Source organism: Danio rerio, chromosome 25 (genome assembly GCF_049306965.1).
Source record: "Danio rerio strain Tuebingen ecotype United States chromosome 25, GRCz12tu, whole genome shotgun sequence".
NCBI lineage: Eukaryota > Metazoa > Chordata > Actinopteri > Cypriniformes > Danionidae > Danio > Danio rerio.
Window position 1 is genome coordinate 24,632,501 of NC_133200.1, and position 23,231 is coordinate 24,655,731.

Below are 23,231 nucleotides of genomic sequence, written 5' to 3' on the forward strand. Positions count from 1 at the left end.
TTAAAATAGGTAACAAAGTTTTATTTATTATTCATAAAACTTTTATTTAAACTTTCAGCATACTTATTCAAATTTATAAAATAATATTCTAAATTATATACAAATAATATGTACAATAATGCATATACATTAAAATAAATATAATGTGAGATCTCAAACACGCCTAATCAAACACAGAGTCTTAAAAACCCTTCTGTATGAGGAACTGCTTTCTTCCACCGTTCATTCATATCTGCTGCTGACGTCAGAACAGCAGAAACTGTTGCCAGTTCACAAACAACACTTTAAAACTAGTACTTGAATGCCTCTCTTGTATTATGTAGAGTATTGTCATGTCTATGTGATGACAAAACAGATGATTTTGCTTACATTTTAAGACTATAAGGCTAGAAGACATGAAATGCCATTAGTCTACAGTGATCTCCCAGTATTCGGGAAAAATTGAACCAAATTTAAGCCAAAGAAAAGCAATCATTACTAGATTACTATGGCATAAACATAGCAATATAAAATACAAAAGAGTGAGATATTCCTAGAACTTGCCAGTTCTATAATGATTTGTTAAAGTTTCGTTTTAAATTTACACTCAGAAAAACATTTTTTATCCCTCTGGCTTATTATGCGGTCTCTTTTGCTATCTTGTGGCGGAACAACATGACGTCTATTTCTTTGCTACAAATTACTACAAAATTTGTACTACAGAAATATTTTGTTAAATATGACTGTGATTTATATGAAAAATTATTTATTGATAAATAACATTTAACAAACAACAATTTAAAGACAAGTAAATCAGTCAAAAGAATAACAACCACGTATTCATTCAGCATTAAGCTAAACTTAACATTGCAGTCAAATCTATTTGTTATGGAGTAAATAACAGTTGACTGTGACCGAATATAGACTTTGATATAGCCTAAACGAATAACATTTTACAGTAGACTAAGTTAAAGACACCCACCATACTTTTAAATTAGTAGCCGTCAGAGGAGTGCTCACGACGGGCAATATGACAGGCTGACAGCCACCGACGCACTGAAAGTCCTGAAATTATGAAAACATGTTTTCAAATACCAATATCATTATCAATAAACTGTGCAGTTGCAATCTAAACAACTACATTCTCAACTAAAAAAGCCTTAAAAGTCCATTATGTTGTCCAATAGCTGCAATTTTTGTCAAACTGTTTGTGTAGAGAGTTGTTTAGCCTTTTTGATGTTGCTGTCGTGGGCGGAGTATTACACAAGGGTGAAGAGGCTGTCAGAGTGCTGATATTACTTTAATAACTCACGGCTATCAGCCAATCAGATTCGAGAACCAGACAGAACTGTTGTGTGTGTGTTTATATTTTTTATATTTGTTGTATATATTTTTATATGTAATTACAAATTTGTACTGATAAATAGTTAAAAGTTTGTGCTTTTAATGATCGTTAAATAAAGATTTAATTTTAGATTTAAATCTAGTTTAATTTGAGTCTTTTAATATGTTGTCGATTGACACTACTTAAAGTTAAATGCAAGTTTTTTGTAAATAAATAAAATACTCTAAGATATATATATATATATATATATATATATATATATATATATATATATATATATATATATATATATATATATTTTTTTTTTTTTTTTTTTTTTTAAAGTAAAACAAATATATTTGATTTGTGTGTGTGAGAGTGTGTGTGTGTGTGTGAGTGTGAGTGTGCTTAAAACCCTTTTTAAAATATGACTCAAATATAAGCTTAAATTAATTCCTTAAAATGTACCCATCACATTTGTTTTGTTTGTTTCATTGTTTTTTTAAAGGTTGAATGACTCCATGTTGGAAAATAATATGGAGAACGATGCCAACTCAGACAAGTCAGAGAGGGAGGCGCATGAAGACTCGGATAACGCGGCCAATGAAAACGGAGGCCGACTGACCGAGGAGAGTGACATGGACCAATCGGATGACGTCTGCCTCCAGGCAACGGGATTTGTTGAAGAAGCCCATGAAGAGATGGGAGAGGTGATAATTGAATATGGATTGATCACAGTCTCTGTTTGTTCTCAATGAGTCGCTTTGTTTAACCAAAGATGATTTAATTATCTTTCACTTATGCAGTGACACAAGCATGGTTCATGTCAATGAAGACATTCTGAAACAAAGATAAACTGCATGGTAACCAAATCAAATGTGGCCGAAGTACACTGTAAGAAAATCTATAAATTAGCAGTTTTTAGAATTTTGTGATTTATGTTTTAATTTTTTTTATTTTATTTTATGCATTTGAATAGCATTATGTGACTTTGATCTTTCTTCCTACAACTTTTAACCTTGAAACATTAAAAAAGTGACTTTTATTGTCATTTTAATAGTTTAAAGTGGTATATTGTCTGGGTTGTTGTTGTATAGTATGATTCAAAACCTTGTAACTAACTACCAGTACGTTTTCTGCTGTTTTACAGACTTTATTTTTCTCTATATTATTTAAAAAGTCATGATTCACATCATTAAATAATTGCTTTGTACAATTTTTACTTTTCATTCTTTGAGTGATACATCAGGGGATTTTGCCAAAACATTTGTGTTTTGTATCACCCAGAGAATGTAAAATAAAACTGTACAAAGCAATTATTTAATGAGTGCGAATCATGAGCTTTTGAACAATATTATTGACAAGATTAATGCACCAAAGAAGTTTTTTTAAAATGCAAGCGCAGGGCAAACTTCATTACTCTATATATTATTTCTTATACATTTTATTACTTCAAACTACTAAAAATGTTAATAAAAGTTAAACTTTTGTTAAACTGTAGATTTAATTCTTCAACATTACAAGCTGACAGAGCATAAATCAAGGTCCCATAATGCAATTCACAACCATAAATAAACAAATAACAGTGGTGAATCACAAAATACGCAAATGGGTAATTAACAGATTTTTTTATAGCGTAATGTTTTATTCCTTAAAAAATAAGGCTTCACGATTCTGGCTAAAATGAGGATCACGATTTCGTGATAAAATTATATCACAAAGCAGGTAATTTGTGCATGTAATAATAATAATAATATAAATAATAATAATAATAATAATAATATCAATTATAGTAATATTACAACATATTTTGTGTATTTATTATTTAGAATTTATATTTAATTATGTTTAAATATTTTGATTACTTGAATCTTTATTTGTGGAATCATTTCTAGTTATGCATTTCATGAATAGTGAGGAGTAACTTATTATTCTATTGGTAGCTATTTTGAGATCACATGACCAGCTGAGTAGTCCCCACTATAGAGGGTGGGTGAAAGGTAACTAGTTAATATTTAATGGCTATAGAACTTATCAGTGGAGTCACAATGAAAATAACCTCTAAATAGACAATCATTCATTTATTTTCCTTCGACTTAGTCCCTGATTTATTAGACAATCATAAATTAAATGAATTCATAAATGTATTTTTATTTTACGTATCAATAGTATAGTCATTGTCCACAATAGTCAGCATTAGAAATATAGACTAATAATAATTTTAAATTCATTAAATTTTTATTTTTTTTATTTTATTTTATTGTTTGATTAATGTTGGCTATCCTGTTCTGCTTTGGAGTTGCTTTGTAGCTTAGTGGAAGCTTCTTTAAAGAGATCCAAAAAATGAACGTTTCCTCATAATGTATTCACACTTTAACATTTCTAAACTTTCTTGCTCTTTTTTTTTTTCACACACACACACACACACACACACACACACGCGCACTTACGCACACACACACACACGCACGCACGCACGCACACACACATACATACATACATACACACACACACACACACACACACACACACACACACACACACACACACACACACACACACACACACACACACACATACACACACACAAAATATTATAACAATATTAGGGGAAAAAAGCTGCCAACAAAATACTATACAAGTCAATAGCAGTTTTTTACCAAACATTTTTCAGTATATCCTTTGTGTTTAGCAGACAAAAGTAACTTAAATAATTTTTTGGAACAGGTTGAGAATGAGTTAAAGGATGACCGGTTTTATTTGGGTGAACTACATTATAAGATAATGCTTACTGAATGTTTTTTGTAGGACACAAGAAGCTAGCAATTTAGCTACAGTATCGTTAGATAAGCAAATCCATTGTTTATGATGACATTGTATTTTAGCAGCTATTATTTCCTCTGTTAGCAATTACAGTTTTTTCCAATTGTTTACACACATTTCTGAAAGCATGTCTCATAGTGTCAGAACTCTACACACAAATCACAAAACACACACACATTGGGCAAAACTCTTTAATTCTTCTGCAAAATGAAACTCTAAGTTCAAAACAATGTGATTTCTTCTTAAAATGGTATTTTGTTTTCAAATGACACACACAAGCCATCACATCAATAGACATTCATAAGATCAGTTGAACATTGATGTGCTTAATGTAAAATACTTTGACCACTTCTTCTCCATTCATTATAATTACTTTCTGTAAGCCTTTTTCTGTTCAGTGTTACACTTACTACAGACAGAACATAGACCTACAGAAGTGCATAGAAAAATATTTCAGAAAATAGTTTTTATACAAAACAAACAAATACCAAACATATTTTACTGTATTTTCCCCACAAATACAGTGTACACAGTGTTCATCCCAACCAACACAAAGTTGCAGATAATGTAGTCTACATGTACCATCAACAGAAGTATTTACTGAATACAGTTACTGTAAAAACAAATAAAATAAAAAATAGCTATACTGCATTCTCTTTTCTGCTTTGGTCTTGCCAAGCAGTGGGGGAAATTTCACCTTGCATGGCAAATCCAGCCACGAAAAGCATCAACTGCTATAGCTTGGAGAAACGGGTATACTTGTGTTTGGATTTAAGTAATACACTTTTCATCTCCAGGCAGAAAAACAAAATCATCAATAGGTTTGAGGAATGAAGAATATGGAGGGGGAGATAAACAACTAAAAAACATGGGTGGGCAGTAAACTAGTTGTGATTAAGATCCAGCTGCTTTGTGTGAAAGGTGTTTAACTATGTGATGAGTTAGTATGCAAAGTAGGACAACTGACTTTACAATTGTGAATGACAGTGTGGTCCTGGTGAAAACAAAAGATTTTCTGCATTAAAATTGTGCAAAATGCAGAGAACTGTGTGTAGTGTTTTGAAAAAAGTGTGTTTTAAACCTGCAATTTGAGTGTAAAGCTGGAATTGTGCTTGTAGTTTAGCAGAATTGATTCAGGGGGTTGGTGCATCAGTTCATGCTGTAGTAATTGTGTCTGAAGTACAAGTAATTGTGTGTACACAATTGGAAAAAACTGTAATAGTCATTGTTGTCAGCGAAATGGCCTGAACTTTTATTTTATTTTTTTGGTGCACAGGGCTGCTTATAATATATGATCATAAAACTAAAGATTGGCTGTACTGTAGATGTGAGGTTAGGCATTCGCTAAAATAAAGATTATAGTTATTAGAATTTAGTGCTTGTTATTGTGGAAGAAAAGGAAATAGTTTGTTCCATCCAAACCACTGGTCTAAGATTTCTGCTTTACAAGTTTGAATTTTTGGACTTAGAAATAGGAGATTGTGCTTGAACTGTCAAATACAGTGAAAGTAATGCCAAAACAGCTCTTGAATATCCACATGGACACAGTCAGAATGTCTTCAGTGAACAAATACATCCCGGAGAAAAAGGATCAATAGATTGGATCCATGCATGTGTCTTAAAGTGACAGCATCCTAACACTGGTGGCTTACATTAAATTAAAGGTATATTTATAGATATTTTTTATCTTTTTGTTATTATAGGCTGGCGAGGCATCCCAGGTCGAGACGGTCTCAGATGAAAATAAGGGTTTGATATGGACTCTCCTAAAGCAGTTGAGGCCGGGGATGGACCTTTCGAAAGTGGTTTTGCCAACATTTATCCTGGAGCCACGTTCATTTCTTGACAAGCTGTCAGATTACTACTATCATGCCGACCTGCTGTCCAAGTAAGCACTTTGTTAGCATCACTACCACGACAAATGGTGCTTTACTATGAATAGATAATCCTCATATTTATTTTTGTTTTAGGGCTGTGACGGAGGAAAGTCCATACGGCAGGATGAAGCAGGTGCTGCGTTGGTATTTGTCAGGTTTCTACAAAAAACCAAAGGCAAGTTCTGTAAACTTATTAATTGATTGAGAATTATTATAAACAATTTCACAGCTGCCGACAGGGAGGTTAAGATTTTGGGTTATCACATAAAAATTATTGGATGGGTAATAGCTGCTCCAAAGTTTGAATCAACTAAAAAATGATAAATAAAGCATCTTCTGCTCACCAAGGTAGGTGATACGGTGGCTCAGTGGTTAGCCCTGTTGCCTCGCAGCAAGGAGGTCACTGGTTTGAGTCCCGGCTGGACCAGGATGGGGGAGAGAAGAGGGGGTTCTATTTTGTTTTTTCAACAGGGTTTTTTTAATTTTAAATTGTGGAACATTTTCATCACATCAGGCAGACTGTAGAGCAGTGACAGAATGCAGATCCTCATAGTTCTGCTTGAATTAAAACAGATGTCTTAAGAGCAGTTATTAGTCTCTTCATGACACTTTTAATGCTTTAATGGTCACTTTTAAACTGAAGTACTGTATTAATTTCTTTAAAATGAATATAATTAGGTTTATATTTACAAATGTGCATTTCTTATATCTTTCAGGGGCTGAAAAAACCCTACAACCCTATTCTAGGAGAGATGTTTCGATGCTGCTGGCTGCATCCACAAACAGACAGCTGCACATTTTACATAGCCGAGCAGGTAAGAGGAAGAATGAAGTGTTTTATTCAATGCGATATCAAGGACTTTTATTAAACCGAGTGGCATTTGCTGAAGTTTATTTATAAACTCATTTAGAGAGGATCACGTGCTTATGATTGGCCGGTAACACATTATTCAATTCATGATTCACCAATCAGACGATTCCTAAGCCACCATAAATACCCTAAGTTTCATATAACAGCCATCTTTGTTTTGAAGAATCCCTCTTTCCACCCCTACTCCTCCTCCTTTCCTAGATGTGTGGCACGGTGGCCCAGTGGTTAGCACTGTTACTTCAGAGCTAGAACGTCACTGGTTATAGTCCTTACCAAGCCAGCTGACGTTCTGTGCGGAGTTTACACGTTCTCCCCGTGCTGACGTGGGTTTCCCCCGGGTCCCCGGTTTCCTCCCACCGTCCAAAAACATGCAATTTAAGTTAATTGACTAATCTAAATCGGCACCATAGACATACTCCTAGTAAGTAGTTATGTCTTAAGAGCAATCACTATCTGTTCATAAGCTACTAGAGCAGGAAAGTTCTCGATCTACCTGAGCTCAAACTCCCCTGTAAACGGGAGGGAGCCCCGGGCTCGAGGAGCTTATGAGCTCAGGGTTCTGTCCTGGGACAGCATGCCAAACAAGCTTTATAATCAATCATCAGCTAAGTGTGAACTCTTGAAAAAACATTTGTCAAAAAGAAGCAATACGATGCAAGCAAGGGGCAGCACAGTGGCTCAGTGGTTAGCACTGTCACCTCACAGTAAGCAGGTCACTGGTTTGAGCACTGGCTGGGCCGTTTCTGTGTGAAGTTTGCATGTTCTCCCCATGTTCGCGTGGGTTTCCTTCAGGTGCTCTGGTTTCCCCCACAGTCCAAAGACATGCAGTACAGGTGAATTGAATAATCTTAATTGTCCGTAGTGTATGTATTTGAATGGAAGAAAGTATGGGTGTTTCCCAGTACTAGGTTGCAGCTGGAAGGGCATCCACTAAGTAAAATATATGCTGGATAAGGTGGCGGTTAATTTTGCTGTGGGGAACCCTGATAAATAAAGGAACAAAGCCATGATGCAAGGAATATGTTTTTAACCATTAGGGGGCAATTCTCTTAGAACCTAATTTTTCATTCCAATGCGCTTCTTATACATTGTCTTTCTATGTAAACAAACACATGCTCAGTGGACATCTGATGGTCTCACATATTTTGCATCATCTCAAACAAGAGCATCACATTTTTTATACCCTGTGTCAAGGGTCAAAACTTTCATTTTTATACTCATCAATTTTATCAAAGTTAGAAGAACTCCAACACTGCAGCTGTTTACAAGCTCTTAAAGGGGTCTGTGACCAAATAACATCATAACATAGTACATTTCTGTAAATCCAATCAATTAATAGTGCATATATAGAAATATATTGTATTTTTTCTTTATAGACAAAAAGTGCACTCTTTGTGAACGACTCCTAAAGCATGTAAACATAAAGCGTCATATGACTATTTAATGTAATGAACTGTGATTACTCCGCATAACATTTGTCCTACTGTGCATACATTGCGGACATGACTACTATCTCTGTTTGCAATAACAGCGGAAAGAGATAAGCTCATCTGATAAGCACTTCACTTTTGCACTTTCAGGTTTCTCATCACCCTCCAGTTTCAGCCTTCTACATCAGCAATAAGAAGGATGGATTCTGCATTAGTGGAAGCATTCTTGCCAAATCCAAATTTTATGGTATATATACACGCATATTTCTAGCTGAAGTTTGAAAATAGACATAAAGTCATTTTAATACACAACCTTTAGTGATGTTTCTTGTAATTCTGCTTATAACTTTAGTGTCTCTTTTTTTTAAAGGGAACTCATTGTCTGCTATATTAGATGGAAAGGCCAGACTCTTGTTTCTGACCCGAGACGAAGAGTATGTCATCACAATGCCGTACGCTCACTGTAAAGGTAATGGGCTTCAGTCAGAATTGACATTTCATATTTAAAACCATGCGCTATTGTTTTTAATTATACCTTAAAAGTGCACCCAAAATACATAAATACTACAAGGAAAATACGCATTGAACACATCAATATTTCTAAAGGAGCTTTTGATATGGAATTGAACCAGATTTTGGTAAAAACCCAAACAATACAAACATAAAAATAAAACAAAAGAAACAAATATAAAAATGAGTTCTGTGTAATAACAATGAAATGACGCAGGGAGAATTAAAACATATGTAATATTTTATTTAAAAGGTTTTCGGGTGATGGCAGCTTAAAGACGCCTCTCATATGGAGAATGAAATCACATGAATTGCTCAGGTGTATTTTTTCACAGACTTCAACAGAGTGTAAAAATCTTTATGGTTCTGTGGGTCTCGTCTATCAAATTTGATCTTTAATTAGTATTTTCTATTGGATTCGAGTCAGGTGATTGGCTGGACCATTCTATAGCTGGACTTTCTTTTTCTGAAAGCATTTGAGAATTTCCTTGGCTATGTTTGGGATCATCTTCATCATCCTGCTAATGTAGATGTTAGACTGAAGCAGCTAATATTAACTTACAATGACGAGGTGCAGAGGGCTGCTGAATAACTACTGAGAGATTTCAGCTGCTGTCGGGGCTTTCACTGCCTTTTTCAAACACCCCTTTCTTCGTGTGTTCAATTATTTTTCCTGCGTCATTTAATTTTATTATGCATAACCTAATATGTAATTAGATTTTATTTTTTTTTTTGCATATGTGCATTTCTTTGGTTGTTACAAACATCCAGGGAAAATTTTAAGTCAATGCCACCTTTAGAAATATGTTTCCTGAGAAAAAATGGTGACGTGTTCATGGAGTGTGCTCAATACTTATTTTCCCCGCTGTATATTTAATTAATTTAGCATTCAAAAGCCACATGATAATATTGTCTTTTTCTTACTTTTGTTTAAATATTCTAATGACAATAAACAATATAATAAATATGGTATACTACCATTTATACATCACATAAATGCTGAATAAATAAGTTTTAATTGATGTGTAGCAAAATATCTGATACAAGATAAAAGTACTGTATTTGAAAATCTTGAATAGGGGAAAAATATGTAAATATTGAGAAAACCATCTTTAAACTAAAAAAAAGTTAAACTTTTACAGTAGGAAATGTAGAGAATATCATGGTGGAACATGATATTTACCTGATATACAAATGATATTTGGAATAAAAGAAAAATCTGTAATTTCGATCAATTTATTTTTTATCATAACACACAGTCAACTTTCAATTGTTTTGTAAAAATTAATCTGTGTAATGAAGGGAAATGTTGTCTCTTACAGGTATTCTTTATGGCACAATGACATTGGAGCTTGGTGGGAAAATCACCATTGAGTGTGAAAAAACTCAATGTTATACAGAACTTGAATTCAAATTGAAGGTATTTTAGAGTCTAAATAATGTAACATTTTCTTTTCTGGAATCTTACAATTGTCGTTTTTATTTTTCTCCAGCCTTTTCTTGGCAGCTCTTGTAATGTTAACCAGATTTCTGGAAAGATCCGGATTGGGGAGGATATTCTGGCTACAGTAGAAGGACACTGGGTAATAATAATTACACATTTTCACATATAAAAAAAATCATCAAAATTCAAAATCAAAATTATTATTATTATTATTATTATTACAATACTGATGATGATAAAATAATAATAATAAGAATAAGAATAATAAGAATAGTAATAATAATAATAATAATAATAATAATAATATGAAATCCTTCAAATGTCTTAAAGATTATAGACAAAACAATTAACTTTACAACAGACTACAAGATTTTTTATGACATTGCTTGGCGGCACATAATCTCACAGTTGTGTTTGAAATCCAAATTATTCCCCAGGACAGCAAAGTGCACCTGATAGAGAAGAAGACGGGCCACCAGGAGGTGCTGTGGAACCCTGGTCCAGACATACGCAGACAGAGGCTGAAGAAACGAGTGGTGCCGATTGACCAGCAGGAGGCGTTCGAGTCCGAGAGGTGCGGAAACACTTAGTCATTATAAAAATAGAGCAAAGCAAATAACAAAAGAAAGGAGTTGATTTTCATATCTTATTTTGCTTGTGATTTACCATATTACAATTAGTCGTTCTGCACTGTAAAACCTAACAAAGTACTGTAGATTTTACCCCAATATTTGTTCATTTTACTTATTGGAAGAAGTTGCTTTACTCTTCAAATTAAAGAGATAGTTTGCTCACTAATGAAAACTATAACATCATTTTTCACACTCCCTCATGTGGTTTTAAACTTTTATGAATTTCTTTCTTCTTTAGAACATAAAAGAAGATATTTTGAAGAATGCTGGTTGCTGGCACCCACTGACTTCCATAGTAGGAAAAAGAAATATCTTGGAAGTCATTGGGTGCCTGCGACCAGCACTCTTCAAAATACCTCCTTTTGTATTTAAAAGAATAAAGTCAAATAGGTTTTAAACAATAAATGATATCAGATCTTTCATTTTTGAGTCAACTATCTCTTTAAACAGAGCTCAATTGAAAAGTGTAACAGCAGATTTGCAGCTCTTATCCTGCTTTGCTGTTTAACTGTTAAGGCAGAGTAAATGGCAAAATTGAGTGTTATTTGATGTGTTTTGGCTCAAGTTTTATATAGATGGAGATTTGCTAGTGTCTAATCTTTTGTTCTTTTAAAATCTGAAAGGATTTTTGGAGCTTTTGGTGGCTGAAGCTATTCTTGTGCTGAAGATTAGTACCTGTGTTTATATCTAATTGGCCAAAGACTATTAAAGGAACACTTCACTTGTTTTTAAATAGATATTTACAGAGTTAAGCAGTTGAGTTTCACCATTTTTTAATCCATACAGTGTATATCCGGATCTAGCAGAAGCACTCTTAGCTTAGCTTAGCTTAGCATAAGTCATTCATTCATTCATTTTCTGTTCAGCTTAGTCCCTCTATTAATCTGGTATCGCCACAGCATAATGAACCGCCAACTTATCCAGCATGTGTTTTATGCAGCGGATGCCCTTCCAGCACACCCCATCACTGGGAAACTCCCATACACTCTCATCCACACACACACACTACAGACAATTTTAGCATATCCAATTTACCTGAACCACATGTGTTTGGACTTGTGGGGGAAACTAAAGCACCCGGAGGAAACCCACACAAACACGGGGAGAACATGCAAATTCCACACAGAAATGCCAACTGACCCAGCCGAGGCTCTAACCAGCGACCTTCTTGCTGTAAGGCGAACGTGCTACCCGCTGCGCCACCACGTCACCCTAGCATAAATCACTGAATCGGAATTGATCCTCAGCATCTCATTAAAAAAAAAAAATTAAATAAAAAAAGATATTTGATAATTATCATATTAAATGCTTTTTCCTTTTGTACTTGCATATAACAGCGAAGTCCCTCGATTACAAAGATAAGGGTGAGAGTTTACTAGAATAAGAGTTTGGTTCCTAGCCTAGGAAAAAGCAAAAAAATTGTATCTGCCTTAGTATATGTACAGAGTTATATAAGAGTCAACCTTTAAATGTAATCATTTTCAAAACTCCTATTAATATAGCTTTTTGAGCCAAATGCTAATAGATTAATCCAATTCAATGATTTATGCTGAGCTATGTTAAAAGCGCTCCCGCCAGACCCAGAGATTGACTAAATGGATTTCAAATGAATGAATCTCAACTCTTTAACTCTAGCTGACTTCTAAAATTAGCCTATTTCCCCAAAAATAACTATGTGGATATGTATTATGCTATCTTTAGCTAGCATTTAAACTGAAAGACATGAGTTTAATGCAATTTAATTGAGTTTTATATACAGAAACCCGATATACTAGTATTACTTTAATAGCTTAAAACACAATTAATACTAATACTAGCGGGTGTCATGGTGGCACAGTGGGTAGCATTATCGCCTCACAACAAGAAGGTCACTGGTTTGAGCCTCGGCTGAGTCAGTTTCTGTGTGGCGTTTTCATGTTCTCTGTGTGTTCGCGTGGGTTTCCTCCGGGTGCTCCGGTTTCCAAAAACAAGGTGAAATGGATAAGCTAAATTGTCTGTTGGATATGTTTGTGAATGAGAGTGTGTGGATGTTTCCCAGTGATGGGTTGCAGCTGGGAGGGCATCTGCTGCAAAAAAAAAACACATGCTGGATAAGTTGGTGGTTTATTCCGCTGTGGCGACCCTTGATTAATAAAGGGACCGAAATGAAAATGAACTATCAGTATTTGTTGGTTGACCCTTATTCTCAGTAACAGCCTGTAGTCTGTCAGCCAGGTTCATGTAAACATATACTTCAGTATTTACTCACTAAAGCAGCTAATAGACATCCAATTTAATTGTTCAAGGATCATAATTTTCTATTTTGTGTGTAATATGTCAGTGTATATCACTATCCACACATGCAAACTAAATATAGTGTCCTTTTATTATTTAATTGTCGTAATTTATTGTTTTCTATTGGCCGAGCTAGTGTGATTTAAGCATTTACCAGTATTTGCTAGCCACTAATGTCAACTATAAAAAAGTAAAACTACAAACCCCTCTTAGGTCTCTTGCATCTTGACCTGGAAATCTACTTTGTAAATAATAGGCGTCATTCAGAATGAACTCAACTTTCTGGTTAAATTTTTCCACATCAAAGAGCTGTAAAAAATGTGTTTTATGACTAAACAATAATGGCTTTTATAAGATCTAAAGCTCATAGTGGAAAATTGTTGGTGTGTTTTTCCTCCAGGCTGTGGCAGCATGTGACCCAGGCGATTAATGATAAAGACCAGAACAGAGCCACCCAGGAGAAGTTTGTGCTGGAAGAGGCTCAGCGGCAGGAAGCCAGAGAAAGAGCCGAGCGAGCCTGGAACCCACGACTATTCACTCTTGATGCTGACACCAATGAGTGGCACTACAAGCATGCAGAGTATGTTCACTGTGCTACAGTCATTTATTTATTTATAGTATTTAGACTGTAAAAAATGTGTTTTAAACTGTTAGTTTTAAATCAATAATGAAAAAAAGTTTCCACATTTTTTTTTGTGTTACAGCTTTATTCCAAAATGGATTAAATTCATACACTGTATATACACGCTACCGGTCAAAAGTTTGTTAGTCATTTAATAATGTTAAAGAGGTTTCAAATGTATTTACTAAATTATAAACCTTAACATTTCATTAGAGGGCAGTAAGTTCACTATTCTGTGCCTCTGAATGGCAGTGTTTAAATTTCTATTGAGTTTCATCTGGTGCAAACAGAGTGTTTATTGCTTATAACTGCAAATTCACGGACACTGGGTTACAATGTAACCTGCTCACCTAATGTTTATGTTTATAATATTTATAGTATTTGCTAACTAATAACCATCCCATGTGGAACTCTGAATCTATGTCTTACTTCGGACTGCTACTGTCCACCGGAGGTCGCATTTCAGTCGCGGACACACATTTTGAGAACCTTCCTGTCGCGGGGGCACTTCAGATCATTTTGGAAGGGCACTTTCTATCCAAGACTAAAAAGGGCATTTGCACAGGTTGAGCCCCATGTGTGCACGTGCCTGCCCGGAGAGCTGAAATATAATTGGCTAAGCTGGCATTGAGCGGGTTAAATGACCAAAGACAGACAAAGACAGACATTCTGGAACGTAACACACATTTTCAAATCGTACTATCTGGCTTCAGCATTGTTTTTCAGATAAACAAGTATGTTCACTTAGCATCTTTCTCAAATATCTGTAAACACAGTATGGTATTTTCATGCTTTAAAAGAGGTGCTCATATACAGCACCTTTAAATTTTTTGGTGAGGACAACTTGATTGTTTTATGTTCAATCCACTTAAATTAGTGGGACAACATGAAGGAACTGTGTGAAACCCAGCATTTTTTACAGTGTATAATCATGTACTTGACTGATATGTTTGACGAAAATGTTTTTTGACCAATAGATTTAGTAAACAAACATTTAATTAAATCCTTCAACACTTCATCTCTTAATGAATTGTTTGAAATGTCTTTTAGTACAACAGTTTTAGCTTAATAGACTGTCAGTGACAGTAATCTCTCAGATCTGATTAAAAAATATATTCAGTGTTGTTCCAATGATAAATTAATTATGGGTTTAAAAAGACACATAGGTGATTTGAATTATGACTCACTTTTAATTTTGTGGTGAACTAACCCTTTGAAGTGTAATTCACAGCTACCATAATTTCCTTTGGTTACAAATCCAACAATCTGTCAGCATTTCAATAACTAATTATTTCCTCATCCTAATTACATTCTCAGCACTAAGCCATGGGATCCGGAGCGCTGTCTGGTGCAGTTTGAGAAAGACGGCATCATCCAAACTAAAGAGAAGTCGCAGCGCCGACGCAACCGTTACTCCTACAGCCAGGACTGGGCTGGACAGCAGAAGGTGAGTCATATAGAAACTCCCACAAAGAAAATAAAAAATTCTAACCACCTTCTTCCTACACTCCATGATGCTTGGCATGATGGCAGTAACATCTATCTTGGCATCGTGGGAGTAACATCTTTCAAACTGTAAAATCTAATACACTCACAGTAAAACAACTTGTTGGAATAAACTACTTTCAGCAGATCACCAATAATGTCAAAAACTTAATTTGAGGCTTTTTTCAGCAATATTATGGTTTTATATTGAAGTACTTTACTGTAGGGAATACATAGAGAGTGTAATTTGGTGGAATTTAACACGGTGAACTCAAAAGAGCTTCGGTCAGTGACATGCTTGTGATACTAGTGTCATAGTGAAGCACAAATCCAAGTGTACTTCCTACTCACACTGTAAAACAATCAAACATAAACACATTGAAAAAAAACTTAAAACCTTCTGTCCATAAAAAATACCACTAACTTTAAATGTTAAGAATCAACCTGGATTATCAAATAGTCCTATTTACTTGTAGAGTTGATAGATAAATGGATGGATTTGACGGACTAATGGATAAAGTTAATGGACTGATGGATGGAGTTGATGGATTGATGTATGGAGTTGATGAATGGATGTATGGAGTTTATTGAGTTGGTAAAATTGATGGATTGATTGATGAAGTTGATATATGTATGGAGTTAATGAATGGACTTAATGAATGGATGGATGGATTGTGTTGATAGAGTTGACGGATGGATGGATGGATGGATGGATGGATTGAGTTGATTGACGGATGGAGAAGATGGATGCATGGAGTTGATAGATTGGTGGATGGAGTTAATGGATGGATGGATGGATGGATGGAGTTAATGGATGCATGAAGTTGATGGATTGGAGGATGAAGTTGATGAATAGATGGATGAATGGAGATGATGAAGTAGATGGTTGCATGGAGATGATGAAGTTAATGGCTGGAGTTGATGGATGGATGAATGAATGGAGTTGATGAATTGACAAATTTGATGCATGGATGGATGGAGTTGATGGATGCATGGAGTTAATGGATTGGTGTATGAACTTGATGAATGGATGGATGGAGTGGATGAAGTTGATGGTTGGAGTTGATTGATGGAGTTGATTAATTGATGGATTTGATGCATGGATGGATGGAGTTGATGGATGGATGGAGTTGATGAATGGATTGTTGGAGTTGATGGATGGATGGATGGATTGATGGATGGATGGATGGAGTTGATGAATGCATAAAGTTGATGGATGGATAAATGGATGTATGGATGGACGGATTGATGGATGGATGGATGGAGTTGATGAATGCATAAAGTTGATGGATGGATAAATGGATGTATGGATGGATGAATAGACTTGATGGATGCATGGAGTTGATGGATTGGTGGATGAAGTTGATGAATAGATGGATGGATGGATGGATGGATGGAGATGAAGTTAATGGTTGGAGTTGATTGATGGATGGATGGATGGATGGATGGATGGATGGATGGATGGATGGAGTTGATTAATGCATGGAGTTGATGAATGGATTGCTGGATAGATGGAGTTGATGGATGGATGGATGGATGGATGGATGGAGTTGATTAATGCATGGAGTTGATGAATGGATTGCTGGATAGATGGAGTTGATGGATGGATGGATGGATGGATGGATGGAGTTGATTAATGCATGGAGTTGATGAATGGATTGCTGGATTAATGGAGTTGATGGATGGATAGATGGAGTTGATGGATGGATGGATGGATGGATGGAGTTGATGGATTGAAGTAGATGGATGGGTGGAGTTGATGGATTGATGGATGGAGTTGATGAAGTTGATGGATGGAGTTGATGGATGGATGGATGGATGGATGGATGGACTGAAGTAGATGGATGGGTGGAGTTGATGGATTGATGGATGGAGTTGATGAAGTTGATGGTTGGAGTTAATGGATGAATGGATGGAGTTGATGGATGCATGGAGCTGATGAATTAATGGTTAGAGTTGATGGATGAATGAATAGATTGATGGATAGATCGATCCAAACTTTTATTAGTCTTTTTTTCTGTTGAATATAAAATAAATAATAATAAAATATTTAGAAAAAATGTTAGAGACCTGTAACCTTTACTGCCATAATAGACAAAAGCAATCACAATGGAAGTCAATAGTTACAGTTGTTTAGCATTTTTCAAAATAATTTTCAAACAGTTTTGGAACTAGTAAAGCATTCATGTTTTGGGTGAACTGTCCCTTTAAGCATGTGTTTGGCTATCTTGATCGCCGTTAGGGTGTGTTTGGTTTACATAAGTGTGTGTGTGTGTGTTTGTCAGGTGCGGGTGAATGGCAAACACAGGAAGTCCAGCAGTCAGCCGTCCAGCTGCAGTCAGAACACAGAGAGCAGCAGCACCACACCAGAACCCAACCATGAGTCATCCGATAATGAAGGCAAGTCATCAATCCATAAGCAAACAGAAGTGTATGTTTTCTGATAGTTAAGAGCAGAATAAACAGTTCTTCAGGCCATTTAAATAGTCTGTAAGCCTGACTGTTACAAATACTACAAAACATGACTAATCAGATTTTCAAAAGTATTCACTTGATCAAATGGCATCTCAGATCCACAAGATCCACTACACTTTATAATATACTCTAGCTGCACTTATTGACCTTATTCTTCGCATATGACTTTCTCTCTCATTCAATTCCATTCATTTTTAGACAATAAAAACAGCTCGTTTTCTTCCTTGATGTGGCAAACTGATATTTTTCTACTTATAATACTATTTTCCACACTTCTTTGTAGAGGAAGTAGTTTGACCGTTTTCTGCCATTTCTTATTCCTAGTCATTTCTCTTATAATCATTCGATCACTAGCTGCTTGGGAATAAAAATCTGCTCCAAATAAAACGGAAATAAATTCAAATGATTTATTCCAAAATAAGTCCACATATATGCTTGCATTTTGACTGAAGTAAAGCAAATAGCTAATTCCTTCTTTAGAATCATTTTAAAGAAAAATATATATATTTATTAGGAAGCAACTGTCCAAAATAATTGAATAAAACCATTTTAAAATAAGTACAATTAATATTAAATTTATATATTTAAATCAAATTTTCCCATTCATGATCTCATTTTGTTGCCTACATCGAATGTTTACAAATGTGAAGATTTGGGTGAAATAATGTCATTCATTCATTCATTCATTCATTCATTCATTCATTCATTCATTTTCCTTCAGCTTAGTCCTATATTTATCAGGGGTCGACACAGCGGATTAATAAACCGCCAACTATTCCAGCATATGTTTTACACCCATACACACTTGTATTTACATGTTGACAACGGCCAATTTAGCTTAGTCAATTCACCTATAGTGCATATCTTTTGACTGTGGGGAAACCTGAACACCCGGTGGAAACCCACACCATCACTGGGAGAACATGCAAACTCCACACATAAATGCCAACTGGCACAGCTGGGACTCAAACACCATGCTGCCCCAATGTCATTCAACCCAACAGATATATGTTACAATTTAACAAAATAATTATTGCTTACAAACTGTTAAAACCTAGTGGTTTGAAAAATAGCCAAAATATTTACAAATCCCATCATTATTATATATTTTGTTTTTTGATGCGTCATTCAATGAAAGTCATTTTAGTGAGTGTGTCATGGTAAAAATGTATGATAGTTGGGTATTTTTCTACTTCTAAACAGGACACATTCTAATGTATTGGAAAAATTAAACAAATGTTGATGCTTGAAATCCTCTTATGTCTTTGACACCCACGTACAGTTGAAGTAAGAATTATTAGCCCAACCCCCCAACCCCCCCCCCCCCCCCTAATTTTTTTTTGTTTAATATTTACCAATTAATGTTTAACAGAGCAAGGAAATTTTCACAGTATGCGTGATAATATTTTTTATTCTGGAGAAAGTCTTATCTGTTTTATTTTGGCTAGAATAAAAGCAGTTATACATTTTTTGAAAAAGCATTGTAAGGTCTAAATTATTAGACCCTGTAGTCTAGAGATTTCCCAGTATTTCTCTGTTGCAATCAGAAGACCACAAAAATTATCCCTGAAAAAGCTAAAGCAAAATGCAAATGCTCCAAGATTACTGTTATGTTTGCAAGAAAAAAAAAACGCTAAACACATGCGGGCATTTCTTTGTTCTTTCTTTTTACTGAACTAGTCTGCAGTAACCAAAATAGGAGACTCATTAGAAACAAACAGATGGCCAACCAAAAAGTTACTCAGGGTTATACAAAGAGTGGCCTACACAAAATATATATATTCCTGATATGTGAGGCCCATCTCACACTTCATACACTACAATCACTATGGTATAAATACAGCACTACAACATACAAAATAGAGAGATCGACTTAAAATGTCACCAGGTTTTTAATGATTTGATCAGCAGTAGTTTGTAGTTTTACGCTGAATTTTGGGCGTAGTAATACACTAGAGTGAAGAGGCTGTACGAGTTCTGAAATTGCAAAATATTGCACAGCTCTCAGCCAATCAGATTCAAGAACCAGATAGAACTGTTGTATAAAATAAAATCAATATAATAATTTGTTTACATATGTCTCACTTTGAATTCCACAGGCTTTATGAACCAGTGTGCCAGATGCAGTAAAGAAGTGAAGGACATCGCTCTCATAGAGGCCTCGGTAGCAGCTATACAGAAAACACAGCAAGACATACAAAGGCAAGTAAACCTGCACAGACTCGATTCAGAATTATTGCATTACAATGGCTATGCGTTGCTCTGCTATTCAATACTCACTACTTATTTCTCCAGTCTCTGGTGGCTGAGAGAGCGAGCTCAAATGCACTGCAAGTTATGAAAGCACATACAAATAGAATGGACCCTTATAGTATCTGAGCAGCAGAAGTCGTCATAGTTGAAAAAACTTAAAGTGCAGTGAATAGTAGATAAACACAAATATTTGATTTGCATTCCAGGTTGCTCAAATAATAAAAGAATTACTCGATGATAGTGTTAACATGACTTTAAAAATTTGTGAAACTGATAACGGCAACCAGATGAGTACAATGTCATAATTACTTTCCTGACTACTGCATTAGGAACACCAAATCGCATGCAAAATGACACAAAACTGATATAATACAAAATAGAGCTTTATAAACGTACAAACATTTTGAAAAATCTAAATATTAAAAACTTTTAAAGATTTAAAATGCTGGTGCCTGTAAAACGCAGGATCACAATATTGTGAAAACATTCAATACACTAACAAATTAAGAATGCACCTTTACCTGACTGACAACACATGCAGATGCACAGAAATGCACAACAAATAGTGACAATAAAAACAGAAATGTGTCGGGAGACCCCAAGTGACAAACCCAGCTGCATCCGATAAAGGGTGTATCCAAAATTGCTTTTTATGCCTGTAAATAGTGCACTATTTGAGTGAGCAGTCCTTTATAGTGTTGTCTAAAACCAATCAATCCCACAATGCATCTCAGTAACAATTGGACAACCTCCATTTCTATGTGGCGTTTGCCCTGTCTCCCCGTCTTGGCATGGGTATCCTCCGGGTACTCCGGTTTCCATTTTTATTCGCCTTAAACGCTTACCCATTGCTTAATACACACAGAATGTACAGTAATACGCAAATATATTTACAAATGAAATAGAATTAGAGGATTAAAATATTACAAAAATTATTACTTTCTACATAAACATAAAAACCACTACCTATATGCCTTCTTGATCTCGGGGGGATACATCTTTTTTCAGTTTATTTATGACAACTTGCTTTTGTATAATGTCATTATTATTATTATTATTAGCAGTAGTAGTATTTATTAAATGCATATTTGTATTTGTTTAATTAAAAACAAGCTTAGATTTGTCCACCTGTCAGGTTTTGGACCATATGGGGCATAAGAATAGGACGTGTGTTTTAGATATAAAAATTTTTTTGACCACGCTTCGTTATTATTGTTCATGTATTCAATGGCTGGAAATTAAAACTGAATTTAGAAATAGCTTTGTAACAAATCATTGTGCGTAACAAGCAAAATTAAATATGCAGGCTCTTGGATGTCTTCAGTGAAGTGCGTTTCTTTAGAAAGAAAGAGAACTAGAAAGTAGAGACCAATTGAAGGAGGCTCATTCTTTACCCTCGCACTGCAGATGGTCTGTTTAACTGTTTTCTCGCTAGTAAAGCATTCATTTTTCCACTAAGAGAGTCTGCCATGTAAATAGCAAATGTGACATGATGCGACACAACTGACTCTTAAAGGGAATAGGAGATGAAACTCTGATTAGTTTATCCTTAAATCACTCTCATAACTCATTAGGAAAAGGAGCACAACCCTGTTAGACCATGCGCCACGGCGCAAACTATATTTTTCCGTTGTAAAATAGCAAAAGTGGATTCAGACACACCCTTAATGTTTTTGCACCATGCGCTTTAGACTTTGCGCTTGGATCTTTCTAGGATGAGTTATGGGTGATTTGAGCATAACGAGCATTAAAGAGTCTCATCTCACATTCTCTTTAAGAGTCAGTTGGGTCGTGCTGCGGTGCTTTGATTTTTTACATGGTGGACTTTGTAAGAGGAAAAACTGAATGTTTCACTAGCAAGAAAACCGTTAAACAGACCATCTGCAGCACGAAGATAAAGAACTAGCCCCATTAGGCATCTTTACTTTATCTTTACTTTTACTCTTTACTCCTTTACTTTCGAGCATAAGGAAATGGTGTTTTACGCACTCCACTAAAGACATCCATCAGCCCACATATTTAATTTAGTTTGTTAAGAGCAAAGAGTTGTTTCAAAACTATTTCTAAATTCAGTTCTGATTTCCAGCAAACGAACAAATGAACAATAATAACGAAATTTGGTACAGAAACTGAGTTATATCCCAACACTTGTCCTATTCTTTAGCCTCATATAGTGATGCATATGTCCAACAGGCGGACAAATCTTAACTTTTTTTTCATTCATTCATTTCCTTGTCAGCTTAGTCCCTTTATTAATCCGGGGTCGCCACAGCGGAATGAAACGCCAACTCATCTAGTATGTTTTTACGCAGCGGGTGCCCTTCCAGCCACAACCCATTTCTGGGAAATATCCACACACATTCAGTCACGCTCATACACTACGGACAATTTAGCCTACCCAATTTACCTGTACCGCATGTCTTTGGACTGTGGGAGAATCCGGAGCCAACTTGTTTTTATTAAAAGAAATATAAGTATGCTTATAATAAACAATACTACTATGAAAAATGATAACATTTAACAAATGCAAATTGTCATGAATAAACTGAAAAAAGTATAGAGGCAGTGTTTTTTTATGTAGAAAAAAAATATTTTTGTCCTAAATCATTTTAATCCTTTAATTTTTTTCATTTGTAAAGATATTTGTGCATTGCTGTACATCCTGTGTGTATTTAGCAATGTTTAAGTGTTTGGATCTGCATAGGCACATAATTAACACACTCTGCACTGGACTTTATACCTGCTTTTAGTTGGTCAATGACATGGTTTATTTCAGTTCTTCAAAATAGCAACGCACCAACAATACACCTTAACACACCTCTATTTTAGACCAGCACACCAATGAGTCCACAAAGTAGCGCAAATGGATTTGCTGTTTGAACAACGTGGTGCTACATGTAAAAATTAGGCTTGCTTTGGTCTAAAAATGGGAACAAATTGCGCCAAACACATCTTGCCCCTTATTGCACTAGGGTGTATGATTTGGCCCTCAGTGTGTAAATGTGATTGACACAACGTGATGTCGAATTTATTTTAGAACTTGAGAAAATTTCAGACCAAAAACAAACCTCTCAGTTCTCCAACAACACCGCAGACTCTAAACAGGAAGCAGCCATTTTCGGCAATTTTTAGGGTCACTTGATACATTTGTGATCTGCGTTATTTGCAGCACATTTTTCTATTTGTATGTGTTGTTACGATTTCAGTGCATTATCAAAACGATTGAGGCGTT

The 23,231-nt window shown here is 35.2% G+C and overlaps 1 protein-coding gene across 2 annotated transcripts in view; it reads left to right on the forward strand.

The window, feature by feature from the left end:
• The window catches only part of osbpl5 (oxysterol binding protein-like 5), a 95,848-nt gene that overhangs the window by 68,220 nt on the left and 4,397 nt on the right, over nt 1-23,231 (forward strand). For both annotated transcript variants that reach the window (XM_068217533.2, XM_001344986.10), the window contains 13 exons: nt 1,812-2,013; nt 5,830-6,014; nt 6,097-6,178; nt 6,720-6,818; nt 8,455-8,551; nt 8,675-8,773; nt 10,137-10,234; nt 10,308-10,397; nt 10,696-10,832; nt 13,565-13,744; nt 15,104-15,233; nt 17,557-17,671; nt 19,846-19,948. In XM_068217533.2, the coding sequence (XP_068073634.1) occupies nt 1,812-2,013; nt 5,830-6,014; nt 6,097-6,178; nt 6,720-6,818; nt 8,455-8,551; nt 8,675-8,773; nt 10,137-10,234; nt 10,308-10,397; nt 10,696-10,832; nt 13,565-13,744; nt 15,104-15,233; nt 17,557-17,671; nt 19,846-19,948 (1,617 nt within the window). The remainder of the gene's footprint in view (nt 1-1,811; nt 2,014-5,829; nt 6,015-6,096; nt 6,179-6,719; nt 6,819-8,454; nt 8,552-8,674; nt 8,774-10,136; nt 10,235-10,307; nt 10,398-10,695; nt 10,833-13,564; nt 13,745-15,103; nt 15,234-17,556; nt 17,672-19,845; nt 19,949-23,231) is intronic.